Here is a 25,576-nt window from a genome sequence, read left to right as displayed (position 1 = left end):
CTAAGAAGCCCATAGGAATAAAACAGGCTTCTTAGCATTTAGCATATCCATTAGTGCACCTTAGTAAAAGGAGCCCAGGATAGGTAGCAACTTTCCTAAATCACTGTTTCGGTACAAAGGCATCAACCCATGTAAATGCTGCTAATTACAAGTTTAAATGCCAGGAAAGCCTTCTAAAAAAGCCTGCTTGGTTTCATAATTCAACCTCTTATCAATTTTCCAAATGTTTTATGCTCGATCTCCTCTACTGCTATATTTTAGCTTTAGTAACCACATTGAAGAAGAAGACTGTCCATGGGTTGTAATGCCGTTTATTGGATGAACGTAAGAATTAGGTTTGTGCTGTCTTTCAAAACGACACAGGAAATGTTAACAATCCAGGTTATTCTGAAAATGAACCCAGAAATGAAACAAAATTTTATTTTGTTTTGCCATTTTACCAAGTACTATAAATTTTCACAGTGTGCATTATTTTATAAATAGTGTTCACTTAAATATTTAGAAGACCATTTTATAACAGGCTGTGTAACTTGTGCATAAATCCCCCCAATTTTAAAATTTGAACATTACCCCACAGAAAAAGCAAGCACACATTTACACCTGCTCTTGGCATATAAAACATTTCACATTTTATTTATGGTAAATATACAAAAAAGGAGAACCACTATGAAAAGTGAACACACCAAAAAATGCAAATAGTGGATCAATAACACTTCAAATCTACTACAGGATGTAAAATATATGGTATATATTGATCATGCAACCACATAGTTCTTATAACATCTCTAAATGTCCTTTTGCTTAATTTCTTTTTTGATTTTTGTTTTTTTCCTTTACATTTCTTAAAAAAAGGAGGAAAAAGGCCTCAGGTGGCTGTGACTGTCTTACCTAACCAAAAAAGTAGGTAAACTTGCAGTCAGGTAGACATTTATAATTCATTAACAGCTCACAGTTCTCTATCATTGGTCTTAAAAAAAACCTCCATGATTTTTTTATTCAAATATGAACATATATTCTTAAATCTTCTCATCAAGAATAAGTGTATACTGTGCATGTAAAAAAATCACTTATCTTCAAAGCAGGAACGGCCCCAATGGAGACCTGTTTCACCACATAGGCTTCCTCAAGGGAATGAGCTCAAAGCCAGCGATTTAAGATTGTATCCGCCTACCATTACATAGTAACATAGTAGATGACGGCAGAAAAAGACCTGCACGGTCCATCCAGTCTGCCCAACAAGATAAACTCATATGTGTATACCTTACCTTGATTTGTACTTGCCTTTTTCAGGGCACAGACCGTACAAGTCTGCCCAGCAGTATTTCCCACCTCCCAACCACCAGTCCCGCCTCCCATCACCGGCTCTGGCACGGACCGTATAAGTCTGCCCTCCACTATCCTCGCCTCCCAACCACCAACCTCTCTTCCCCCACCTGCTCCGCCACCCAATTTCGGCTAAGCTTCTGAGGATCCATTACCTTTTAGCAGACTGCAACGCAGATGTTATAAGAACTGTGCGGTTGTATGATCACTGTATACCATATATTTCACATCCTGGAGTAGATTTGAAGTGCTGTTGATCCACTATTTGCATTTTTGGTGTGTATATTTTATGTGCATATCATATATAGTATGTGCATAAATCCAAACCCTGCCTTAATCCCACTCATAGGAATTCCTCAGCCCTGGTCCAAGAAACATGTGTCCACATAGGCTGTACGCACATACGTTTAAGTGCATATACTATGAGCAATTATAGAAATAACTATTTTTGCACATAGAAAATGTTCTTTTACCCACAGAAATGCCTTTTAAAATTAATCCCAGAGTGCAGTATTAAAAAAAAATAACATATGCTTTAAAAATACAACTACTACTACTTATTATTTCTATAGTGCTACGACCGCTGTACACTAAAGCACATAAGAGACAGTGTCTGCTCAGCAGAGCTTATGATCTATTCAAGACAGGACAAATAAAGGACTAGGGAGTTATTTATTGTGGGAATGATTAAAACAAACTTGGGCACTGATCAGGTCAGAAGGGGGCTAAGAGTTAAGCAGCCTCAAAAACGTGGGCTTTAGCTTAGATATGGAATAGGACCTCGTTGTCGAGTATGTTTTTATCAATAAACGTTTTTTTAAACTCAAGATCGCATCTCTCCAGTCTCTGGTACCCGTGGTCAAACTCCCACCTTTTCTTTTTACACTTTAGTCGGAGACCTGTCAGAAGCAAGTTGCAGTAATCTAAGTATGAGGTGATGAAAGTGTGGATAAGGGTTTCTGTAGTGTGCTCAGAGATGTTATAGAGAGGCATCTGTGAAAATGCAGGGCACCATTTTTGTAAAAGAAACGCCAAGTTTTTCAATATTATGATTTTTCATGGGTACCACACTTAGCTCCCCTGAAGAAGTTTTACCATACATAAAACGGAGATCCCTGTTGGGACCTTTATATTAAAGCTAAGTACTGGTTATGTTTATTAAAATATAATGTTTCTGTGCATATTCATGATTTAAAAAAAATTGAGAAGGCTTTTTATGACCGATGATAAGATCGGAGTCAAGCCAATGTTGACACACTGCTAGTTAAAAGTGTTAAAGGCAGACTTTTGAGGTCTTTTTTTCTTCTCATATATTTTTAATTAAAAAAATATAAAAACATATATATAGTGCTGCTAGGCAAAAGATTTTTCAGCTTATTTGTGGATACAGAAAGAAACAACACGTTTTAGCAGTCTGTTGAATATGTGAAGAGACAGAGAGAGAGAGAGAGGAGTCAAAGATGACCCTGAGGTTATGAGCTGATGAGACAGGGAGGGTGAGAGTGTTATCCACAGAAATAGAGAATGGGGGAAGAGGAGAGGTTTCAGATAGCATTGAGACACCTAGGTAGCAATGTCAGACAAACAGGCTGAGACTTGGGCCTGGATTCCTGCTGAAATATCTGGTGTGATGAGGTAGTTCTGGGAGTCACCAGTGTAAAGATGATACTGAAAACCATGGGAGGAGATCAGAGCACCAAGGGAATAAGTATAGAGAAGAGAAGAGGCCCCAAGACAGAACCCCGAGGTATACCAAGTGATAGTGGGATAACAGTGGAGGAGAATTCACCAGAGCACACACTAAAAGTGTGATGGAAGAGACAAGAAGAAAACCAAGACAGAACAAAGCCACAAAATCCAAGTGAGGCGGTGATCAACAGTGTCAAAAGTAGCAGATAGGTCAAGAAAAATTAGAATTACATAAAGGCCCTTGGATCTGGCCAGGAACAGGTCACTGGAAGCTTTGGTAAAAGCGGTGTTGAATGTAGAGGTCAAAAGCTGGATTATAATGGATCAAGAACAGACCGAGATGAAACAAATTCATGACAATGGCGGTGAACAGCAGGTTTAAGTAGCTTAGATAAAATTGGGGGGAGGGAGATAGGACAATAGTTGAAAAGGCAGGTAGGGTCCAGTGAAGGTTTTTTGAGGAGTGGTGTAACCACAGCTTGAGTGAAGGCATCGGGAACAATTGCAGTGGAAAGTGAAAGACTGCGGATAGGACAGATGGAAGGGATAGCAGTAAGAGAGATAGAGCTGAATAGATGAGTGGGAATAGGTTCAGAGGAACAGGTAGTGAGTTTGGAGGAGGAAAGAAAATGTGCACTTTCCTCTTCAGTGATTTTAGAAAAGGAAGAAAGGGTGGCAGGGATTAAAGGAAAGCTGTGAGAATGAAATGGAGATAGAAGATATAGAGACATCCTGATGGAGAAATCAAAGTTAATTTTGTGAACCTTGTTATAGAAGTACTAAGCTATAGTTTGGGTGGAAAGTGAATGGCAGGTTGGTGGTGGACGTATTTTGAAGAGAAAATTCAGTGAGGTGAGGGTGAGGGTTGGAGCCAATAGAGTTTGTCCAATGGATGTTGTAGTCTTGTTTGGAAAGTGCAAGGGCAAACTGGAATGAGGTCAGCAAGAATTTGAAATATATAAAGTCAGCATAGGCATGGGATTTTAACCAAAGGTACTCAGCAGAACGGGCATAGGAGTGTAGGAGTGGATTCCATAGGTCATCTATAGGTGTACAATCCCCTGCCACAGTATAACTATTGTATTATAGAGATTGATTATGCCATACCAGTGTTACAGCTTATATAGATCCTAGAATATGTAGTGCTCTGTGCTTTAATACTGAAAAAATTAAAACTTGCTCAGACTTGCCTCCTCTGAAGAAAAGAACCTGTGATCATGTTCAATTTTTGAGATTGCAATCTGGCTGATATAAGACAAAGGAATGTGAGAAACCATGACAAGGGCTCTTGGTCATATTGACCCCAGCCTACCTGGAGCCTGAATTCAGGCAAAAAGCCTCCCGAGTGATGTCATAAGACAGTCCTGTGGTTTTTCAAGCCATAACATAAAGGGCTCAGTCAATCACCTTCTGTGATGCTGTCAGAACATCAGAGACACTGCTGATAAGGGCATCTGATGATATAAAAGGGCATCTGCCATGGCAAGGACACTTACATACTTACCATTTATCTCATCAAATGACCATCATCAGTACTGCCTGTGACAACCATCTTCTGTTCCAGCCATTCCCAAGAAGGAAGAGACTTACTGTATATCACCTACTCGGTTTGTATAAGTCAAGTTCTGTAATCACTTTTCCTACCATGGGACAAACAGGAAACATTTTATCACAGGGAGTGTGTGTTTATTCCAATTAATATCTGACAAGTGTTCATTTTTGATTTAAGGAACTGTAAAGAACTTTTATTCTGAGCTTCATTCTGTTACATTCTGAATGCTTATACTTAACTTTTAAATCTTAATTTTTTTGTTTTATATTTCATTCTTGTAAATAAATCTTTCCTTGTTTTTATCATTAGTTACAGGTGTTATGTAGACTATCAGTTTAAAAAAGGAGTTTATAAGGAGGATCTGCTAAATAAGTCATTCCAAAGTACTATACAAAATGTATTAGTTGCACGTCTTATCCTACACTGTCCAGTAGAGGTCAGTGTGATTACTGTTCACTCCTACACAGCCAAGGCTGGGGTTTGGTACACTTATAGAACAGGCAATGGGAGAAGCAAGAGTGTATGGAGCAGAGGAAAGAATAGTATTATAGAAAGAGACAGTCTCATTGACAGGCTTGGATAATATAGCAGAGAAAAGAGGTGAAACAGTGGTGGCGAGAGTACAAGGGTCAAGAGCCTGAAGATTCCTAAATGTGTTGGTAGAGAATGAATGAGATTGAGGGGAAGGGTGATTAAGTGCGAAGGTTATCAGATGATGCGGTCTAAAGTTTTAATAATAAATAAAATAAAAATGGTCAGAGAGGGGAAGAATTGTGGTGGAGAAATTAGGAAGTGAGCAGCTGAAAAAGAAGACAAGATTGAGGCAGTTGCCATGCTGGTGAGTAGAGGTAGCAGAGCATAGCTGGAGACTGTTAAGGCAAGAAACTTAGAGGCATAAGAGTCAGTGAAGTCATTAGCTTGAATGTTGATGCCCCCAAGAATGAGGGAAAGGGAGGATTGTTCAAGAAAGAAAAAAAGCCAGGAGTCAAAGTCAGTGAGAAAGGAAGAGAAGGACTTATCAAAGGGTCAACAAATAACCGCTACCCAGAGAGGTAGTAGAGTGAATAGGCAGAAGGAGTGGATTTCAAAGGAAGAACAGCAGTGAGACTGAGGTGGAAAAATAGGTTGAAATCTATAATAAGATGAGAGTAGCAACCTGACACCAATGCCATAGCCAACCAGGAGAGGTATATGCAGGGCTTTTTTTGAGGGGGTACTGAGTATCGGCACCTTTTCCACTGTCTGCTAAACTTGACCTATGGTTCTCGTATTTTAATGAAAGAGCTCAGGTTCTACATACAAATTCTGCCTTGTCATAGATTCTATGACTGGTTGCAGGGGTCCTGGCTATTGTGGGGTGAGTCCCTCAATGATCACTCCACCCCTGAAGGGTGGCCTGGCATTTGAGTACCGGCACCTTTTTTGCTAGACAAAATGCACTGGGTATATGGGAGAAAAGGTAACCTCTGGGACAAAGGGCAGCAACTGAAGCGGAGTCTCCAAGGAAAAACTAAGCCTCAGAGCACAAAGTTGGACAGTATGAGAGATAAAGAGGTCATAAATGTAGGCAGGTTTGTTGGAGACAGAGCAGACACTCCACCTGAGAAAGGAAGAGAAAAGGGAAAAAGGAGAGGAAAAGAAATAAGATTGAAGATGCTGTGGTTTGACCAGCACAGGTAGGGTGAGGTTGATTTGGAGGGCCAGGACTGGAACTGATACCCCTCACTCTCCTGCTTCTTCTCCTCCTCTCTGCTGGGGATATGACGACTGTGACAAAGATGAGATGCGCTCAGACAGAATGGAGATGGTTGAATGAAAGGAAAAAAACTGTTGAAGCTTGAGAGCTGAGAAGGCAGAAGACAAAATGGACGAGGTGATGAAAGCAGAAAATGGGCAATGTGGTCTTGAGGTATGTAGTGCCTTGAGATGGGAATTAAAATGAAGAGGAGTTAGTATCAGAAAAATAAAGTCGAGTAAAGCCATAAGAAATAGAAGGAGATGGGAAAATACAAACATTTGCAGATAAAATATGACATGTAGCATCAGATGCATACCACCTGATAGGCAGCTGGTGAAAGCACCGGGTAACAGGAGTGGAGGCCCAAAAGGATCAGAGGGCACTGTGGGAGGAATACACAGATGGGCAGTAAAACTGCCCCAACACCTGGCAGGTGGCCAGTAGAGGCACTGGGTAGCAGCACCCGAGGCCCAAAAGGATTGGGGTTGACCTGGGAGACACCCCAGAGGACACAGGGAGGAATATGCAGATGGCCTGCAAAACCTCCCCAGCAGCAGTATACATTGTAAAACAGAGCACACACTAAAAATAGCATGAAATAGAACAAAAAGTAAGAATCAAAAATGAAACAAACAAATTAAAAAAAAAACTAAAATAAATATTTTCCACGCAGAATCCTGATAAGAATTATCTAAAGATGCTGTTTATATGATCTTTCAAGACTGTGTAGTTCTCCTCTACTAATCCCAACTGGAGCAGGGATGCATGCAATCTGAAAAGATAATTCCCTATTTCTTTGGATTATGCGAGCATCATAAGTATGAGTCCAGTCAGTGTTTGAGGTTCCAATGAAACGTGCAATGAAAGACATAAAGTCTACTTACTGAACTGATCAAGATATCAGAAATAGGAATGGTTTCATTTTTTTAAAAATATCTTTGTATTATTTAGGAAATGTAGGAGAATCAGTAAATTTGAGAAATGAAAGCAACCAGTCAGATACATATGTTTTAGGTATGTAAATCCTTATACTAGTGTTGTACCACACGCAGGAACTGAGAATTAATATCCTTGAAGGAACAAAAAAAAAAGTGGCTGCTATTGGTGTTATGGAAAGAGAAAAAAATTACTGTTTGGACTGTCATATAGCCTTAACAATACATTATTTACATATTGTCCTTGCCACACCAGTCTGAATAAGTTTTATCCCCTTCCCACCAGCAGATGGAAGTAGAGAACTGAGTTTTCCAGTAAGATCACCAGCATATAGGTCGCTGCTCCCTGGAACTCTCCAGTGTTTTCTCTACCTCAAGCGGATGATAAGTTTCTTCATGTTGGTACAGATTCTATGCCTAGTACTATTCGTCTGTGTATTATTTTTTTCCCTTGGCCTCACTCAGTGACAGGAGGTAAAGGGCCAAGTGTCATACCAAAGGAAACGCTGTTTGTTTGTATAATTCATGGTTTCAGGTTATTTCTTAATCTAATTATGCCACAGTGGTATATGGGCTTGGGTATAGCACACTGGATATTACGCTGCTTTAGCACTGACAAGCATAGTGGAGAGTTCCAAGGAGTACTGGCCTATATGCTGGAGAACTTACTGAAAAACTCAGATCTCTATCTCCATCTGCTGGCAGGAAGGGGTACATCCCCGCTTGTGTCAGGATTCAAGGAAAATAAATTAACAGGTTGGACTAAATTTCATCATGTTACTAGGTTTCCTAGCTCACATTTAAGTGTTAGCAAATCTCTTTTCTGACGTCTGGAGGACATATTAACACGGCATGCATTGAGCAGTTCACTCTAATTAGGGAATCTTGGGTACATTGCATAATGTTGACAAAGGCTATACCAGGGGCGTAGCTACGGGTGGGCCTGGATGGGCCCAGGCCCACCCAGTTTTGTCTCAGGCCCATCCTCACCTTCTCCCACCCCCGCCGTAGCGCTGCCTCCTCTCCTGCATTTCACTGTCTCTGTCTCCCACCCTCACGGCGGCGCTTTCAATTTGCTATCAGCGCTGCCTGCCTGACAGCTGACAGATGCGGCGCGACGCCCTCCTGCTCTGGGGCCTTCCCTCTGCCATGTTGATTCAACTTCCTGTTTATGCAGGGCGGATTGCATGCAGCAGAGGGAAGGTCCCGGAGCAGGATGTCATCGCACCGCGTCTGTCAGCTGTCAGGCAGGCAGCGCTGATAGAGCGCTGCCGCGGGGGTGGGAGACGGAGACCATGAAGTGCAGGAGAGAAGGCAGCGCCATGGTGGGAGAAGGTGAGTGGAGGCAGTGCCATTAACTTTAAATGTGCTGGACAGACGTGCGCGCACGTGTGTGTGTGTGTGTGTGTGGGGGGGGGGGGGTTGTAGTACCCACCCATCCAACCCACTGGCCCACCCAAAAATTGTCTTCTGGCTATGCCACTGGGCTATACTAACAAATTACTAAGCCAAAACAATACATCAAAATAGATAATAACTAAATAATGTATCAAAACAAATAGAAAAATTTTACAATATATTATAATAATTTTTCTAATTTTTGTGGACTTAAAAAAGAAAAAGAGCAGCCACTGTTGAATCCTCTCAAGTTCTTTCAATTTTGGTCAGTTTTACTGAAAGTTCTTCCTCATTTAGAGGTCCGTTTTCCAAGCTGCGATAAGCACTAACTCATGCTTACCACAGCTTCAAAGGGCTTACTTTGAGGCACACTGAGGTGTCCCATGAAAAAATCCCAATGTGCGTATTTATTTATTATTTATTTGCTGCATTTGTATCCCACATTTTCCCACCTATTTGCAGGCTCAATGTGGCTTACATTATATAGCAATGGCATCACCATTAACAGAGTAAGAGATTCAGCATATTGTTACAATTAATGTACAAGAACAACAGGTAGGTAGGGTAAATAAAATGATAATACATAACATACAAGTGGCATGTCTGGGGGATAGAGAACGGGCGTGCCTGCGCTAATCAGTTAGCACAACCAGGTTGCCGCATGCTAACTGACTAGCATGTGATTAGTGCACGAGTCCTTACTGCCTACAAAATGAGTGGTGGTTAAGGACCCATGCGCTAATGGTCGTGTGCTAATGACAACATTAGCACATGGCAATTAATGCTGAAAATAGAAAATTGCCCATTTTGCAGCCGTGGCAAAAAGTGGCTTTAGCATGTGGGAAAGACCCACGTAAGGGCGTGCTAAGGCCACTTTTTACCTCAGCTTTGTAAAAGGGCTCATTAAAATCCCCAAATCTATATAATCCAATATCCTATCCAATATTATTCATTTATTTATTAGGATTTATGTACGGCCTTTTTGAAGAACTTCACCCAAGGTAGTGTACAGCAAGAACAAGCTGGAAATAGGCAAGACAAATTTCAACAGAAATAATTATTCAAACTACAATATACGTTATGGCATAGAATGATACTTACAATAAATATAAGCCCATTCAACTACTCTTCTCAAATTGTAATGTGTAGATTTAAATACTTCCTGAATCTTCTTTCTGTATTTCAAGTACTTAGGGGTCCTTTTGGAGTGGAGGAGTGGCCTGGTGGTTAGTGCAGTGGACTTTGATCCTAAGGAACTGAGTTCAATTCCCACTGCAGCTCCTTGTGACTCTGGGCAAGTCGCTTAACCCTCCATTGCCCCTGGTACAAAATAAGTACTTGAATATATGTAAACCACTTTGAATGTAGTTGCAAAAACCACAGAAAGGCGGTATATCAAGTCCCATTTCCCTTTTGCCATGCCGTGCTAAAAAGTGGCCGGTACTGGTGTCAGCGCGTGGGGTTTCAGCGCACTGCAGCCACTTTTAGTCGTGCTATATTGTTTTATAATGGACACATGTTAATTTCCCCATTAGTGCGTGGCTATTACTACGGGAGCCCTTACTGCTATCTATTTAGGATGCGATAAGGGCCCCCACGCTACTCCCATGCTAATTGGGTAGCGCACAGTAATGTGCCTGTGCTCCCGATTAGCGCGGGCACATCTACTCTCTGCTATGGGCATGCCTCTGCTGGAAAATAAAAAATATTTTCTAGTGTGGGATTAGGCCACACTGAGCAGAAAACTATCATGGGACTCCTCAGTGCATCCCTTTTAGTGCATGGTAGGCCCGTGTTAGGCCTACTGCACCTTAGTAAAAGGACCCCTTAATGTTTAGTACTTATCTGAAACTCCATTTTGTCTAACATAGCACTATGATTCAAATCACAATTCTGCTTCAGGGGCACAATCCATTCCCTGTACTAACTCTTCAGCTGCTGACTTCAAACAAGAAAGGGCATCCATGTTCTTATTAAATAGCAGCTGACTCAAACCAATCAATAGGATCCATGCTTCTTCTCATTAAATTGGAGTGGAGGAGTGGCCTAGTGGTTAGGGTGGTGGACTTTGGTCCTGAAGAACTGAGTTTGATTCCCACTTCAGGCACAGACAGCTCCTTGTGACTCAGAGCCAGCCGGTGGTGGGAGGTGAGGATAGTGCTGGGCAGACTTATACAGTCTGTGCCAGAGCCAGTGGTGGGAGGCGGGGCTGGTGGTTGGGATGTGGGGATAGTGCTGGACAGACTTATACGGTCTGTGCCCTGAAGAGGACAGGTACAAATCAAAGTAGGGTATACACAAAAAGTAGCACATATGAGTTTGTCTTGTTGGGCAGACTGGATGGACCATGCAGGTCTTTTTCTGCCGTTATGTTACTTAACCCTCCATTGCCCCATGTAAGCCGCATTGAGCCTGCCATGAGTGGGAAAGTAAGCCGCATTGAGCCTGCCATGAGTGGGAAAGTGCGGGGTACAAATGTAACAAAAATAAAATAGATACTATTGGAGATTCTACATGGAATGTTCCTACTATTGGAGATTCTACATGGAATGTTGCTAGCAATATTCCATGTAGAAGCCTGCGTGGCCACATTGGTGGAATAGCAACATTCCATGTAGAATCTCAAATAGTAGCAACAGTGGAGGAGTGGCCTAGTGGTTAGGATGGTGGACTTTGGTCCTGGGGAACTGAGGAACTGAGTTCAATTCCCACTTCAGGCACAGGCAGCTCCTTGTGACTCTGGGCAAGTCACTTAACCCTCCATTGCCCCATGTAAGTGGCTTTGAGCCTGCCATGAGTGGGAAAGTGCGGGGTACAAATGTAACAAAAATAAAATAGATACTATTGGAGATTCTACATGGAATGTTGCTAGCAATATTCCATGTAGAAGCCTGCGTGGCCACATTGGTGGAATAGCAACATTCCATGTAGAATCTCAAATAGTAGCAACAGTGGAGGAGTGGCCTAGTGGTTAGGATGGTGGACTTTGGTCCTGGGGAACTGAGGAACTGAGTTCAATTCCCACTTCAGGCACAGGCAGCTCCTTGTGACTCTGGGCAAGTCACTTAACCCTCCATTGCCCCATGTAAGCGGCATTGAGCCTGCCATGAGTGGGAAAGTGCGGGGTACAAATGTAAACAAAAAAACAAAAAAAAATCAAAGATAGCCATATAAGTTCAAAATTCAAACCATGTGGGCTAACTGCATCTAAAGTGAGCATCCAATGTTCTTCTTCCAAAGTTAATGCTTGTCATGTTCCCTACCTCACCAATTATGGCCCTAATAGTGGATCGTTGTATTAAAATACATCCTCAGTTTCAGGATTTATGCTATTACATTATAGAGAAAATGAAGGCACATTGGCAAGGTGGGGACTGTGACATGAATTTAAATGTTAACAACATTGGATTTTCACCTTAGAAACAGCCTGTATGGTTTGAATTCTGAATTTGAATGGCTCTCTCTTTAAGGAAAAGGAATCAAGCACCTTATTGGTTGGTTCGAGTCAGCTGATATTTAAAAAGAACATGGCTGCTCTTTTTGTTTTTTTATGTCAGACGCTGAAGAGTTTGTGTAGGAACTGAACTCTGCATCTGAAGCACAATTTCAGTTTGAAACACAGTGCTATGCTGGACGAAATGGAGTTTTACATACATACTAAGCACTGAGTATTTGAAGTGCAGAAAGAAGATTTGTGAACTATTTTAATGTGTACTTTATATTTTGAGAAGAGTTGTTAAATACTAGAGAGCATACACACTGAAAAAACAGCTCTTTTTGGAAAAAGGTTTTGGTTATGTAGATTTGGGGGGTTTAAATGAGGAAGAACTTTCAGTAAAATGGGCCAAAATTAAAAGAACTTGACAGGAGTCTTTGATTCTCAAGTGTTTGATTTTCAGTCCCACAAAAATTAGCACAATAATTTTGTAATACATTGTTAAAAATTCCTATAGGTGTCAATATATTATTTTATCACAGGCTATACCAGGGCAATATACTTTTAAAGATTCAGATTTGGGAATCTCTATTCAGTTACTTTCCAAAGTACCATATTCACTAAATCTACCCATTTTCATTCCATCGGCAGACGAGAATCTGACATGTGGTTTGCGAGATGCAAACATTAGGCTGATTTCCAGGAAGGTCTTGTTCTTGGTTTCTGGGACAATTAAAAAAACGTAGCCTGCCACTAGCAGGCAGATCACACAGAATACCAGATAGGCAAAAGCTCCTGCGGATATCTGCAAAACCAAAAACAGCAAGAGTTAATGAATTCCAAGGTCTCCACCCTAGTACAGACTTGGGCATGGATCTGTATATCAACCCATGTATTCCAAAGGTGCATGCATGCATGTTCTTGACATCCTAACATAGTAACATAGTAGATGACGGCAGAAAAAGACCTGCATGGTCCATCCAGTCTGCCCAACAGGATAAACTCATATGTGTATACCTTACCTTGATTTGTACCTGCCTTTTTCAGGGCACAGACCGTACAAGTCTGCCCAGCAGTATTTCCCACCTCCCAACCACCAGTCCCGCCTCCCATCACCGGCTCTGGCACAGACCTTATAAGTCTGCCCTCCACTATCCTCGCCTCCCAACCACCAACCTCTCTTCCCCCACCTGCTCCGCCACCCAATTTCGGCTAAGCTTCTGAGGATCCATTCCTACTGCATAGGATTCCTTTATGCATATCCCACGCATGTTTGAATTCCGTTACCGTTTTCATCTCCACCACCTCCGGCGGGAGGGCATTCCAAGCATCCACCACCCTCTCCGTGAAAAAATACTTCCTGACATCTTTTTTGAGTCTGCCCCCCTTCAATCTCATTTCATGTCCTCTCGTTCTACCGCCTTCCCATCTCCGGAAAATGCAGGCAGGGATCTTGTTTTTATGGAAGGTACTAAACAAATTTGCATTATTATTACCTATCTCTGAGGGTAACTAGAAAATAAAAGTGTTTCCTGTTTCCTCTTTGAATAGAAGCAAGAACACAGATGGCTAGATTTGCTAAACTGTGCTGTCACATTAGTGTGTGCTAATGCCATTAAAGTGAGACCTGGGCTAAAGAACATGGGTTAATGTGTGTTTAACATACATTAACTGGAAAAACAACTCCCAACTTAGTGTTTAAGAATGGTGGAGCCACCTTTGCGCCATTAAAAAATATGAAGAAAATCAAATCTCCCCATCTCCCCAGCTTCCAAAGGACTTGGGCAGCACTCGAGGAATATAGTGCAGCAACATCTCATTGACTCATCTTTCTCGTATAAATGCACCTTTGCCATCACATTTGCCTCTTTGTATATTTGGTATTGTTCACAAGTTATGTTTAATTTTTGTATTACCAATCAATAAAAAGATTTGAAGAAAAAAAAAAAAGAAATCTGTTTAACTATTGGAATGAGTGAGTGACAAATTCAGTCAGCAACACAGCATGACTATAATCGTACTGGACAACACGCAATCGTCATCCCTTCCGACCCTCCACTTATACCTCATACAATCACTATACAACCTTGTATTTGTTATCAACTGACTGGGCAAACACCTTTGACGGTACTATGTAAGCCACATTGAGCCTGCAAATAGGTGGGAAAATGTGGGGTACAAATGCAACAAATAAATATATATGTATAAGGTGTTTTTTCTCCTGTCTTATCAGTGGAATTCTTTTCTCGTTTTTATTATTTGTGGTATATTTTAGTATTGTACACTGCCTCAGAATTGGTGGTATAGTATATTTTAATATACATAAAAATAACTAGTTTGTGCATGGATCTGTGATATGTGCTCAAATCTGCATGCCCAAATTGGGCAACCTATATCGAATCCAGGGGTCAATGCCACATTCACTACTGCATTAACAGTTGCCCCTGGATTCTATAAAAGGCACGGCGAGTAGCGCATGCCCAATTTACGCATGGTACTTGAGTAATCAGCCAATTAGTGATGATAATTGGCTGATAACAACCAATTATCATCATTAATTGGCAATAATTGGAATTTACACGCACTTCCTTTTAGGCGTATTGTAAAAAGTGGCGTGCATAAATTCTATGGCTCAAAGTTGAAAAGGGGGCGTGGGCACGGGAGGAGTGTGGGTGTGTCGGGGGCATTTCTCAAATTTACACGCGTTGTTATAGAATTTAGGGGAACGCGCCTAGATTTAGGTGCTGGTATGTACACCAGGTTTTTAGTGGCGTAAATGGCCGCACCTAAAGGTAGGCATGCTCCCCAACCCTATGCATCATTCTATACACTGCAACTAACTTTAGGCATGTTATAGAGAATAGCGTCAAGTGTTTGTTTTTGGACACATCTAGATTTTAGACGCCATTTACAAAATCTGGCCCTTAATGTGCAATACTGGACAACATGTTACATGTAAGGCACAGTCCGTGTCCATTCCATGTTTGTCAGTTAATACAGGAAGTAACATATGCTAAGAGGGCAGTTCTATAAAGGGGCACCTAACTTTAAGTGCCAAGAAGTCACCTATTTGGTGTATAATCATTTAGTCTACCACCCCCATGAAACTTCACATTATGGTGAAGCTAAATTCTTTGCTAAATTACTTAAAAAACACACAGTGAGAAAAGAATCAGCTGTTCCTTCAAGACGTTCCATTTTATGTCCACAGATCAGGACATCTGAACTACTTTGATTTATCCCATGTTCACAACAAATAACTAACCTGTTAGTCTCACACACACACACACACACACACACACGGAGTGACACAGGCTGCACATACTGCAGTAGGACATGTTTATCCACTCTTACCCTAGCTAACATTTAATCACCTCTCTAACCTCATGTGTCTTTAAATTATTTTCTAACTCCTCTTACTCGTTTACCTATCTATATGTTCCATCTTTGCTTATACCCTACGCTGTCTATTAAAATGTCCTAATATGTATTGTGTTGACATTGTAAGTAGTGTACTATGCCATACTTTGTATTGTTATTTGAATATTTTTACTGCTGTGATTGTCTATTACTTATGTTTGATTTATTCTTACTGTACACCACCTTGAGTGAATTCCTTCAAAACGGTGGTAAATAAATCCTAATAAATAAATGTTCTATATAGGAAAGTAGGCACCTACTTTCTTTTATAGAATACTAGCTTAGCAGTGCAAATTTGTGCATATAATTTTGCAACCACTTACACCAGCGACAGAGTTGATATAAGTGCTCACCCCTAGATGCTAAAAATATTCTGTAATTCATGAGCATAACTGTGCACCCTGCCACTGCTCCCTAGACTCCACCCATGCATATGCCCACCTTCAAACTACATGTCATTGCATTTATAGAACAGATGATTCCTGTTTTTCCAGTTGAATCAGTGTTAAAAAATATTAGGAGCGATGTTGGACACTAAACTCTCTTTTCAGATTTATGTAGCTCAGCTAACAAAGAAAATCTGTTTTACTTGAAGAAGAATACGAAGAGATAGACCTTGCTTCGAACCTTTGCAATTTAGATTGATTGCTCAGGCCCTAATCCTAAATTAGTTAGATTACTGTAATGCACGTTTTGTGGGCTCCATGCAATTAATTTTGAAGAGGTTACAAACTCTGCAGAATATAGCAATTAGATTGGTTTATTCTGCAAAAAAGATTGATAGAGTAACCCCATTATTGGTTAAAGCCCATTGGCTTCCCATCCAGGCTAGAGTGTATTTTAAGGTTTGTACAATTATTTTTAAAATACATGGCCTAGCGCCTGAATATATGACATCACTGATAATTTTCCCCTTGTTATGATATTATTATGCAATTGAGGAATACTTTGACTATATTTTCCCAGGTATGCTTGACCTTTTTTTGTTTGTAAACTGCATAGAACTGATAAGGTATTTTCGTTATGAAAGTATTTTTTAGTTTAGAATAGCGCATAAAATTTGCATTTATATATATATGTATGTATATATGAACATAAATGACAGTATTCTGGTTATTTACATGGTTATTCTAGGTACCTAGTTCATTAATAGTTTATTAAAACTTGCCAGCAGCCTCGTTACAGAATTACCCCTCAAGTGTCAAACCCATACGCTAACATGATGCTGCAGGAGTTGTGCACACAAGTATGTAGGCAGGTCGAGGGGATTTACCTGGAAAAAGGGGAAGATCAAGCCCACTATAAAATTGCATATCCAGTTGAAAGCCCCTCCCAGAATGTACGCAGCAGGCCGGTGGGATTGCTTAAAGAGCTCTGCAGTCAGTATGAATGGAACACCAGCTAGGGAGGAAGCATAAAACCAACATCAATTACTGAAAAGCAAACCTTTTAGAGGCCTACAGAACCCTCTTATACATTAATGCTGTTTCTGGTGAATACTGTTCCTCTTCAACATTGTTGTCTGAAAGAAAGACACACAATTTATTTTATGAGGAGTAAACATTATTAAAGGGTCAATATACAACAATGTGTTAATCCTTTCCCAAGTGTTAACATATGATAAAAGAGCAGTCAGCATGCGCAATCAAGTTTATGTGCATTCACAGTGCTTTTAGGGAAGTCGTTCCTAAGGTGATGTCAAAGTTGGCTTTTTACTACATTTTAGTTTGCCATGGGAATCACTAACCTGCAGTATCTCAGCACCACAGGCTAGTGTGATTCCCGTAATACAAGAATAATGAAAGTTGTGATAAATTTCAAAAACTGCCTTATTCTACTCCTGGGAATCCTATCTTAAAGGGGCCAGCGCAAGGAAAAAGTAGTGGCTCCCCCTCATCCATCCTGCCCCTCAGAGATACTTCTGAATCCTCCCCCCAAAGATGATCCTGCACCCCACAGTCCTGGAAGACACCCCTCAAAGACAAGTACCACCCTCGCTCCACCAAACACCCCAACCCTGTAGGTGGGGGTGCCCTTTATAGAACTGCCCCCTTAGCACATGCTAATCCTTGCATTAACTACATGTTTTCCTTGCCTTCCTCTTCTATTCTTCTCTTTCAGTCAGTTATTGTAGTTCTTTTCCTGTTTCACAACATTTTTGTTTGTAAATTGTTTTGCTTGTTTTTATTGGAAAGTGGTATATAGAAAGTTTAATAAACATAAACATCCATCTGGACCTACTGTAACACATCCACGGTGGTCTAGGGTGAGTGGACAGGAACAATATCCAGTTGCTCTTTTTCATGTCGGTGCCAGATTCAAATTGGCTGTCATGACCCCTAGGGGCAGTCTTAAGGTACTCTAGTGGTAGACAAGTCCTGCCCCCTTCCTCTAGTGGACATGCTACTGTATAAGGGCATCTTGACCCCTATAGCCCTTGTATGGCAGCCTGGCCCTAGTGATAGTACCATGAGACTACCACTAGAGATTATAGCAGCCATTTTGAACCTGGCACCATCATGAGCAGGAGTGCCTGGAGATCACTCCTACCAGCCCTACATTAGACCACCTGTGAAGTCTTATGATAGGCCTGGGAGGGCCTATAGAGGGAGGGGTCTTTGGATGGGTACAGGTCTTTCTCAGAGGAAGGGGGTAGGACTTGTTTACCAGCAATAATGTGTCTTCTGGGACTGGGGGATATAGAGTTACCTCTGGTGTATGTGTGTGTGTGTGTGTGGGGGGGGGGGGGGGTATTCAGGGGTATCTCCAGGAGGAAGAGGGAGGGGGAAGCAGCTGCTTTTTTTTTTCCAGTTATTTTGTTAGTGACCTGATGCTCCCAGACAGGAAACATAATGGAGCTTTGCTGTGTTATGCAATTTACATAATAATGAGGTGTTTTGCATTCATTGGCATGCTTTGCATCTTATTATTAGATAGTCCACAGTAACCTAATATGTGTTATTGTAATATAACACACATTATCGCCATTTAATGAATGTGAAAGGGCAAATAATGTGCATTATTGTCTCAACACACCTTAACTAGCAGGCAAAAGTTTTAATGCAAGAAATATGTTGAGATACAATCAGAACAGGATAAAAGCATAGTAAATCCAGGCACCTGCCTAGGACCTAAGTGTTTAGGAGGGGCACTGTCAGTGGCTTGGAAGGCAGATATTTGTCCTGATAAATCAGCCACTGGCAGAAAAGGTAGAGAAGGACTGGAGTCACTACTGCCGGAACATTGTTCTCCAGATTTCCGGAGGAGTGTGCATGCAGTGCTTCTTACCTGCTGCTTCATCTTCTGTCAGAATCACACAGGACCCCATTTGTAAGAGTTTTACGATTGAATTATATTACAATGGGGGTGGGGGGAGCACTTGGATGCACTTGCTTGCCTAGAGCCCATCAAAGGGTTAATCTTACCCTGGATGCAAAGCTATGCAAAATACCTCATTAGCACACTGGAAAAGTACATGTGTAACTGCTTCATGGATGCATTAACACAACCATCTTAATTACAACTCATGGATGTGTAGTTACATTTTTGCAATGCAGTTGCAAGTATTCTTTTACTTGACAGTGCTTACTTTGGCATCTGCTGTAATCCATACCTAATTTACATCTGTTTAATATGCATGTAAAGTGTTGTTAGTATGCATGTAAAACTCTGCATTTGCGTACGTTAATGGCTAATTTTTAACATTCTTTAGTACATCAGGCCCTAAGTCAAATGAAGGCCACTTAGGGTTTGAGAAGATTGCATTGATATTTGTGTTATATATTTAATGCATGATGAGTAATTATGTAAAGGCATTTTTGCATGTATATGACCACAAATATGCATGAAAAGCAGGCTATATAATTATCCTCTGTGTACGAGTGCGCGCAATAACAAGGATGTGGCATTATTTGTACCAAACTTCATGGTAAGCATGTTCAGAGCAGGTTTTGGGTAGAAGATCAGTAAAGTCACAATTTATGCATGTTCATTATAAGTATGTACAAATTTATACATAAACATTTACAGCTCTTCCCAAGCAGGTGTACATTTCTATGGTTCCATTTTAATTAGAATTTCTGTTGTATTTTTGGAGCAATTTTATCAAGGCATATAGACCCAAAACAAGTGTCCACTTGACCACTCCATCTGGTTGTCTTTTTCTAAAAGTAACCCTCTAGGGAGGTAATTCTATTAAGTTTTTTCCACCTTTAACTTTGTGGAGATCCAACATATCTATTTATGGATTAAGATACTGGCTGTTTTGTAAACTGTCCAAAGCTGAAAGATTGAGATGGTATACAAAAACTTTATAATTTTTTTGTGTTATTATATTCGTCTCCAATTTGTCTGCTGTAGAATAATGTTTTAGGTTGTCTCACTTTGGTCTTATAGTCCTTTCACTACCTTTTTCCAAGCCTCTTTATTATCTTGTAATTTATTTTTCAGCCATTTTCTTTCTTGTCTTCTGCATGTTCTTTTCATATCTCCTAGTGTATTATCGAACCATGGGACTGGCTTCTGCCTTGTTGTCTTTTTTATTCTTATGGAGGCTATTTGTTCTAGTAACATCTGGCTTCTTTGGTTCCACTCTGAGATGAAATTAACGGTGTCAGAATTTGGAGACCAGTGATCTTTGTATATGTTTAGTAAGTGTTTGTCCCCATTTACCTTACCTTGTGTTTCATATGAGCGTTTTGGTTCCTTTACTTTGGTTGTATTCTCCTTTCATCTAATGGTCAAGATTAGCTTGTAGTGATCTGACCATGGGACCTCTTTCCAGTTGACTTCCTCAATCCTGAATTTTTGGTCTTCTGGTGGTCTATATGCTACGGTGTCTAAAGCTGACCTTTTATGTGTGTAATTGGGGTGTGTGGGTGTTGAAATTCCCATTGCTGTAGGAACTCATTGTAGGCTTTTGCGTTCTTTGTCTAGATTTTCCAGATTTAAGTTAGCGTCTCCCAGTAGAATTACATTAGGGTAGGAAACACATATGTTAGAAATAAAGTTCATGAAATCTAGCTAAGTTTCTGACCATTTGCTTGTGTGTGCCATAATTTTATTCTTTATAATAGTTTCCACTATTTTGTCCAACACGGAAGTCAGACTTACCAGTCTGTAATTTCTTGGATCACCCCTAGAACCCTTTTTAAAAATTGGCGTTACATTGACCACCCTCAAATCTTCAGGTACTACAGATGATTTTAATGACAGATTACAGCTCATTAACAGCAGATCAGCAATTTCATGTTTAAGGTTTTTCAGCACCCTGGGTTGTATGCTATCTGGTCCAGGTGATTTATCACTCTTTAATTTGTCAATTTGGCTGAGTACGTCTTCCAGGCTCACTGAGATTTCTTTCAGTTCCTCTGCATCTGCACCCTTGAAAACCATTTCCGGTATAGATAGATCTCTTACAAGTTATGCAGGTTGGCCGGCTCGATATTTAGTTAGGCAGCATAACTTTTATGCAGTCCTGGCTGGGCCCGCATAAGTGCCAGGCACCCAGCCAGCCCCAAAAATCCCTGATATTTAGTGCCGATGCCGTAGCCTGGCACTGAATATTGGGGGATAAGTTAGCCAGCTGATTATCAGGGGGCTTCTTTCACTCTTACTACCACTTAGTTATTTGGTTGTCAATCTACATGCCCAGCACCTTTGGATGGATTTTTTTCAAGTTAGTTCATCTATTAATTCATCCTAAGTGCACTTTAGAACTGATGCCACCAAACTAATTTGTTCCATTCAATATCAGTGATCGTTTTAAGTGCCAGGATAATTTTATAAGCTTATAAATACTTAAAAAATGACTGTTCTACATATTCAAGAAAGCACTTATAAAGTTTCTCCAGCATTACATGCATAAAAGTAGCTGCTAGAAAAACATAGTTCTTACTTTTCTGTGTGGTACACATTGGCATTCCTAGGGGAAGCATCTGCATTCATGAATATGTCTTTTTATACAATACGCGTAAACATTAATTTCTTATCTGATTTCAGAGCAGAGGTAACTGCAGCAACTTTCTGGTGGATTATTTTATAAAGGCACATAACATGCATATGTTTCTTTAAAAAACAAATGCAAAATATCGGTCTGTCTGCCACAATAGCCTAGAAGTCCTATTATAAAATTACCTTCTCATTCAGTGGTATATAGGCTAAGATGATCCATACAAGAATTGTGTCCACATAGATATCCTTGACACCTGAGGATCAAAAGGCCTTTGAACAGCTTGTGGAGGCATTTACCCCTACTCTCCTCCTGGTTCACCTAGATCCAAAGAACAACAAAGAGAGTCCAATTCTCCCGCAAAAACACACAAAGAAACAACAAGTCAAGCGGAAGATATTCAGAAGGACCAGACTGAAGTCACAGATGTTGACAGTCAAAAACGATGGTTTATTAAGACCCTACACGGTCCGTGTTTCGGCCAAGAGGCCTTCTTCAGGGGTCTTCAAATTGGCAAACACAGATAATCCAATCAAAAGTGCTTATGTAATAAACCAATCTGGATGGAACTCAGGATAAGAGCTATAAAAAACGGCATCATTCTCGATTTTTGTGTAAAAGTAAAAGCCAAGAACAGCTGTAGAGCGGTGACCTCTTTTCTTTCACTTCTGTAAAACGGCTTTTACACCTAGATCCAATGCTTCCCTCTATAGTGGAGATAGATGCCTCTGATGTAGCCATAGAAGTGTCATTGTCTCATTGGCAAAAACCTTGCCAGATCCCCAAGTCTCTGCTTTCCCCGTTATTCCTTATCCGCAACCAAGAGGATTAAGGAGAACAACAGCTGCACCTGTCTGCTTCACCATCTCTCCCAGGACAATGAAGTCACTTTTGATACATCTGGGGGACACCCAGCAGTTTCACTTGTGCCAACATGGATGAGCAGTGTTGGATAATAGTAAGCTTGATGAGGCTTGGCAATCTCACTGTAACATTCTGGATTTTGGAACTTGGCAGACAGCATACCTCCTAGGACCTTCTTCCTGCTCTGTATTCAGATGCCTCAATGCTCTACAGAAGGAAGTCACAAACCACCACTACCCTAGCTCTTTAGTGAACTCCCTACTACAGTGGTGAAGCTCCGAACCTTGTTATGATTCCCGACAGAGCTTTTAGCTCCTGTTACATTTCACATTCAGATCCAGACTCAACTTCTTGTTTCAGTTTCAGCCTCAGCTCCAGCTATAAGTCCCTGTACCAGCTTCATGTCAGAGTTGCACTTTCAGTCTCAGCTACAAATAGCAGCCCCCACTTCTGCACTAGCAACAACTGCTTCCCCTGAGTATTAGTGAGGCTAAAATGGCCTGGTGGTTCAGGGACAGCACTGCATACTGCCATGCAGTGCAGCCTTGGTTTGATTCCCAAATCAGGCTTTCCAAGCTCAGGTTGTCCGGAGATGCTATGGAGGCAATGTTCAAATTCTCTGGAGGAAAAGAAGGGAGTTGTGGTCATTATTAATGGTGCCACCTGATGGCCATATATAAAGCCCATGATGCAGGGTTCAGGAAGGGGCACTGATGCATAGCTGTTCTGGCCTTAGAAATGTTTCTGCAAAGACTAGTCCAGGAAAGTAGGAGGCTCTATTAAAACAGAGGAGAAATCCCCAGGTAGGTACAAAGACTCATGCTGGAAAAATCTCAGTCCTTGTTTTCAATGTACTAGAAGGAAAAGGATAAGAAGGAACTTCTGGCCAAAAGAACAAAAAAAAAAAAAAAAGAAAGAGCAAGTTGAAAATCATAGTTTCACATCATGATCACAATGAGGAACTGTGAAAGGTTGAAAAGTCTCAAGCTAGACCTTTCAATCATGGCTCAGAATTTGTGAATCATTCTACTCTCTTGAGACTTAAGTTCTATTAGTTTAAGCATTAGCTTTGGACTTACTTGCAGATGGGTCACAAATGCACTTCTATATGGCACAATTCATTTAAATTGCATGAAAACTGGGCACTTAATGGATCTCAGATTAACTTAGACCAATAAGAAATGTTTTTCCTCTGCTGGCCAAATTCTTTGGAAACCAAATGACTGACGAACCAAGAGTCGAAAGCATCTTTACTTTCCAGAGAGACAGTAAAAGCATGGCTATTCAATATGGCATTTGGGCAGATTGCCTTGTTTCTCCCAACAGACTTTTAGATAGGAATGTGCAGGCCAAAAGTATTCATTTTATGTTTATTCAGATACTTGTTATACCACCTTTTAGCCAGGGAAAATCAAAACGGTGTACAATACTAAATATGTGAAAAGAAAAAGAACTCCATTGTATAGGAAAGAGGAAAACAGGAAATAAGGGAAGGAACAGGAAGAGAGCAAGGATAAGGGGAGAAATGCTAACCATCTGCCAAGACTTAGGCAGGTTGCCCCCACTCCCCCAGTTGAAAAAAAAAAGACAAACTAATTAGGGAGGATCAGAAAATGCTAGGGAAAATAGATGGGCTTTCAGGAGGCAATGGAAATGAGGATATGAAAGCTCAGAACAGAGGTCCGGAGGGAGAGAATTCCAGAGAGATGGTGCAAGGTGAAAGAAAGCTGAATGAAGAGTGGACTCTAGCCATATATACCGGAGGAACAGTGAAATGAGAATCAAATGCTGAGCCCAGGATATGCGGAGGGCAGTAAGGCGTGATCAGAGCAGCGAGGTAAGGAGGGGAAGATGAACAAATAGCATGGAAAGTGATAGTGAGGACCTTATGAAAGATACAAGACTAAATAGGAAGCCAATGGTGGTGCTTTCTTAAGTGAGGCCATTGAGAGAACAGCATAAATGATATTACAGCAGTCGAGCTTAGAAGCCAACAGGGCATAAAGAAGTGTGACACAACTTTTGTCAGTAAGGTAGGGACGAAGGAAACGAATAAGGTGATTTCACCTCGCAATTACTCCAGACCTTGCACATTTTATATTGTTAATCCTATGCCTCACTAGAAACCGGTATGTCTGCTTCAGCACTAGTGTAACATAATCCACTTTCCTCAACCCATCTAAAATTTGAACTGTGGTGTAATTGTCTTGATTATCCTGCATAAATAACATTACAGTAATCTAAACTGGGAAGAATACATGCCCGTACTACTGCAGTTAAGTTCTTTGTATATAAATACAGCTGGAGCTGTCCACCATATGCAGTGTTCCAAATAATCGCTGAATGGCTTTAGCAATATGGCTTTTCAACTTTAGTTGCGTATTTAACCATACCTCCATTTGAATCTCCCCAGTCTGAATTCTAATCAGGAGATAAACCAGCCTAGTCAAAGCCATAAAAATTAACTATGTATACTATGACTGAAGCTGTTTTTGAATAGGTAATAAATAAAATAAAAGCTTTAGTAGCATCATTACTGTACTTCTGTCCCTATTGAACCCCACCCTCTAAATGCTTCCATTCAGTCTGGGAAAGCTTATATCTGCATATCAGATGGGCAAATTTTATAATAGACAATTCTTGGGTGTGGAACACTGATATGCCGCTGGAAATGGTTTTGAAAATTACCCTCATCATGTTAAAAGAGAATTGTCTCTGTTCTGAGTAGGTTGGATTACTGCAATTCACTCTTTAGCTGTTATTGCATTGTATAGCCTGATGTGCATGCAATTACTGCAAAATCCATCTATTTTACTTCTCTACAGGACTATACATTCTGATCATGTGACACTTCTACTCATTGCTCAGCACTGGCTTCCTAACACTTGTTATATTTAATTTAAGATCTTAATCTTGGCTGACTGCGCAGTCTACTCAGGCTTAACACATTGCCTCCATTCGCCGGTTATTCCTTATTGTCCATCCCATTCTTTGAATTCATCTCAAGCTAATCTGTTAGCCTTCCCCTCTCTCTGTCATTTGAACCTTGAACAGAGCGGTATCAGTGTGTGAAGGAGCCGATGCATCTTTTGGGTCCAAGCCAGAAACATCCCAGTGCTGGTTCAGATGACTGAACCAGGAGATCCGGAATGGTCACTTGCCATTAAGGTGAAGCAATTTGAGACTCAAAGTCCTTGGCTTACCCTTATGCTTCCCCTTAGAAAATATAGACAGCTGCATGGAGCCTCCCTTCAGCGGTTATATTGGACCT

At 40.7% G+C, this 25,576-nt stretch overlaps 1 protein-coding gene across 3 annotated transcripts in view; it reads right to left on the bottom strand.

Annotated features, from left to right (window-relative positions):
- Positions 1-213: 213 nt before the first annotated feature.
- LOC115470009 (solute carrier family 2, facilitated glucose transporter member 5-like) overlaps positions 214-25,576 on the bottom strand; it is a 186,797-nt gene continuing 161,434 nt past the window's right edge. For 2 of the 3 annotated variants that reach the window (XM_030202851.1, XM_030202850.1), the window contains 2 exons: positions 16,765-16,892; positions 12,494-12,876 (listed from right to left, as the gene is read on the bottom strand). In XM_030202851.1, coding sequence (XP_030058711.1) covers positions 12,664-12,876; positions 16,765-16,892 — 341 coding nt within the window. In that variant the 3' untranslated portion in view covers positions 12,494-12,663. Of the gene's footprint in view, positions 388-12,493; positions 12,877-16,764; positions 16,893-25,576 lie in introns of those variants that run through there. The other variant, XM_030202852.1, reaches the window with a different exon arrangement.

This window comes from Microcaecilia unicolor, chromosome 5 (assembly GCF_901765095.1).
Source record: "Microcaecilia unicolor chromosome 5, aMicUni1.1, whole genome shotgun sequence".
NCBI classification, from domain to species: Eukaryota; Metazoa; Chordata; class Amphibia; order Gymnophiona; family Siphonopidae; genus Microcaecilia; species Microcaecilia unicolor.
This window is presented reverse-complemented; position numbering and strand designations above follow the sequence as displayed.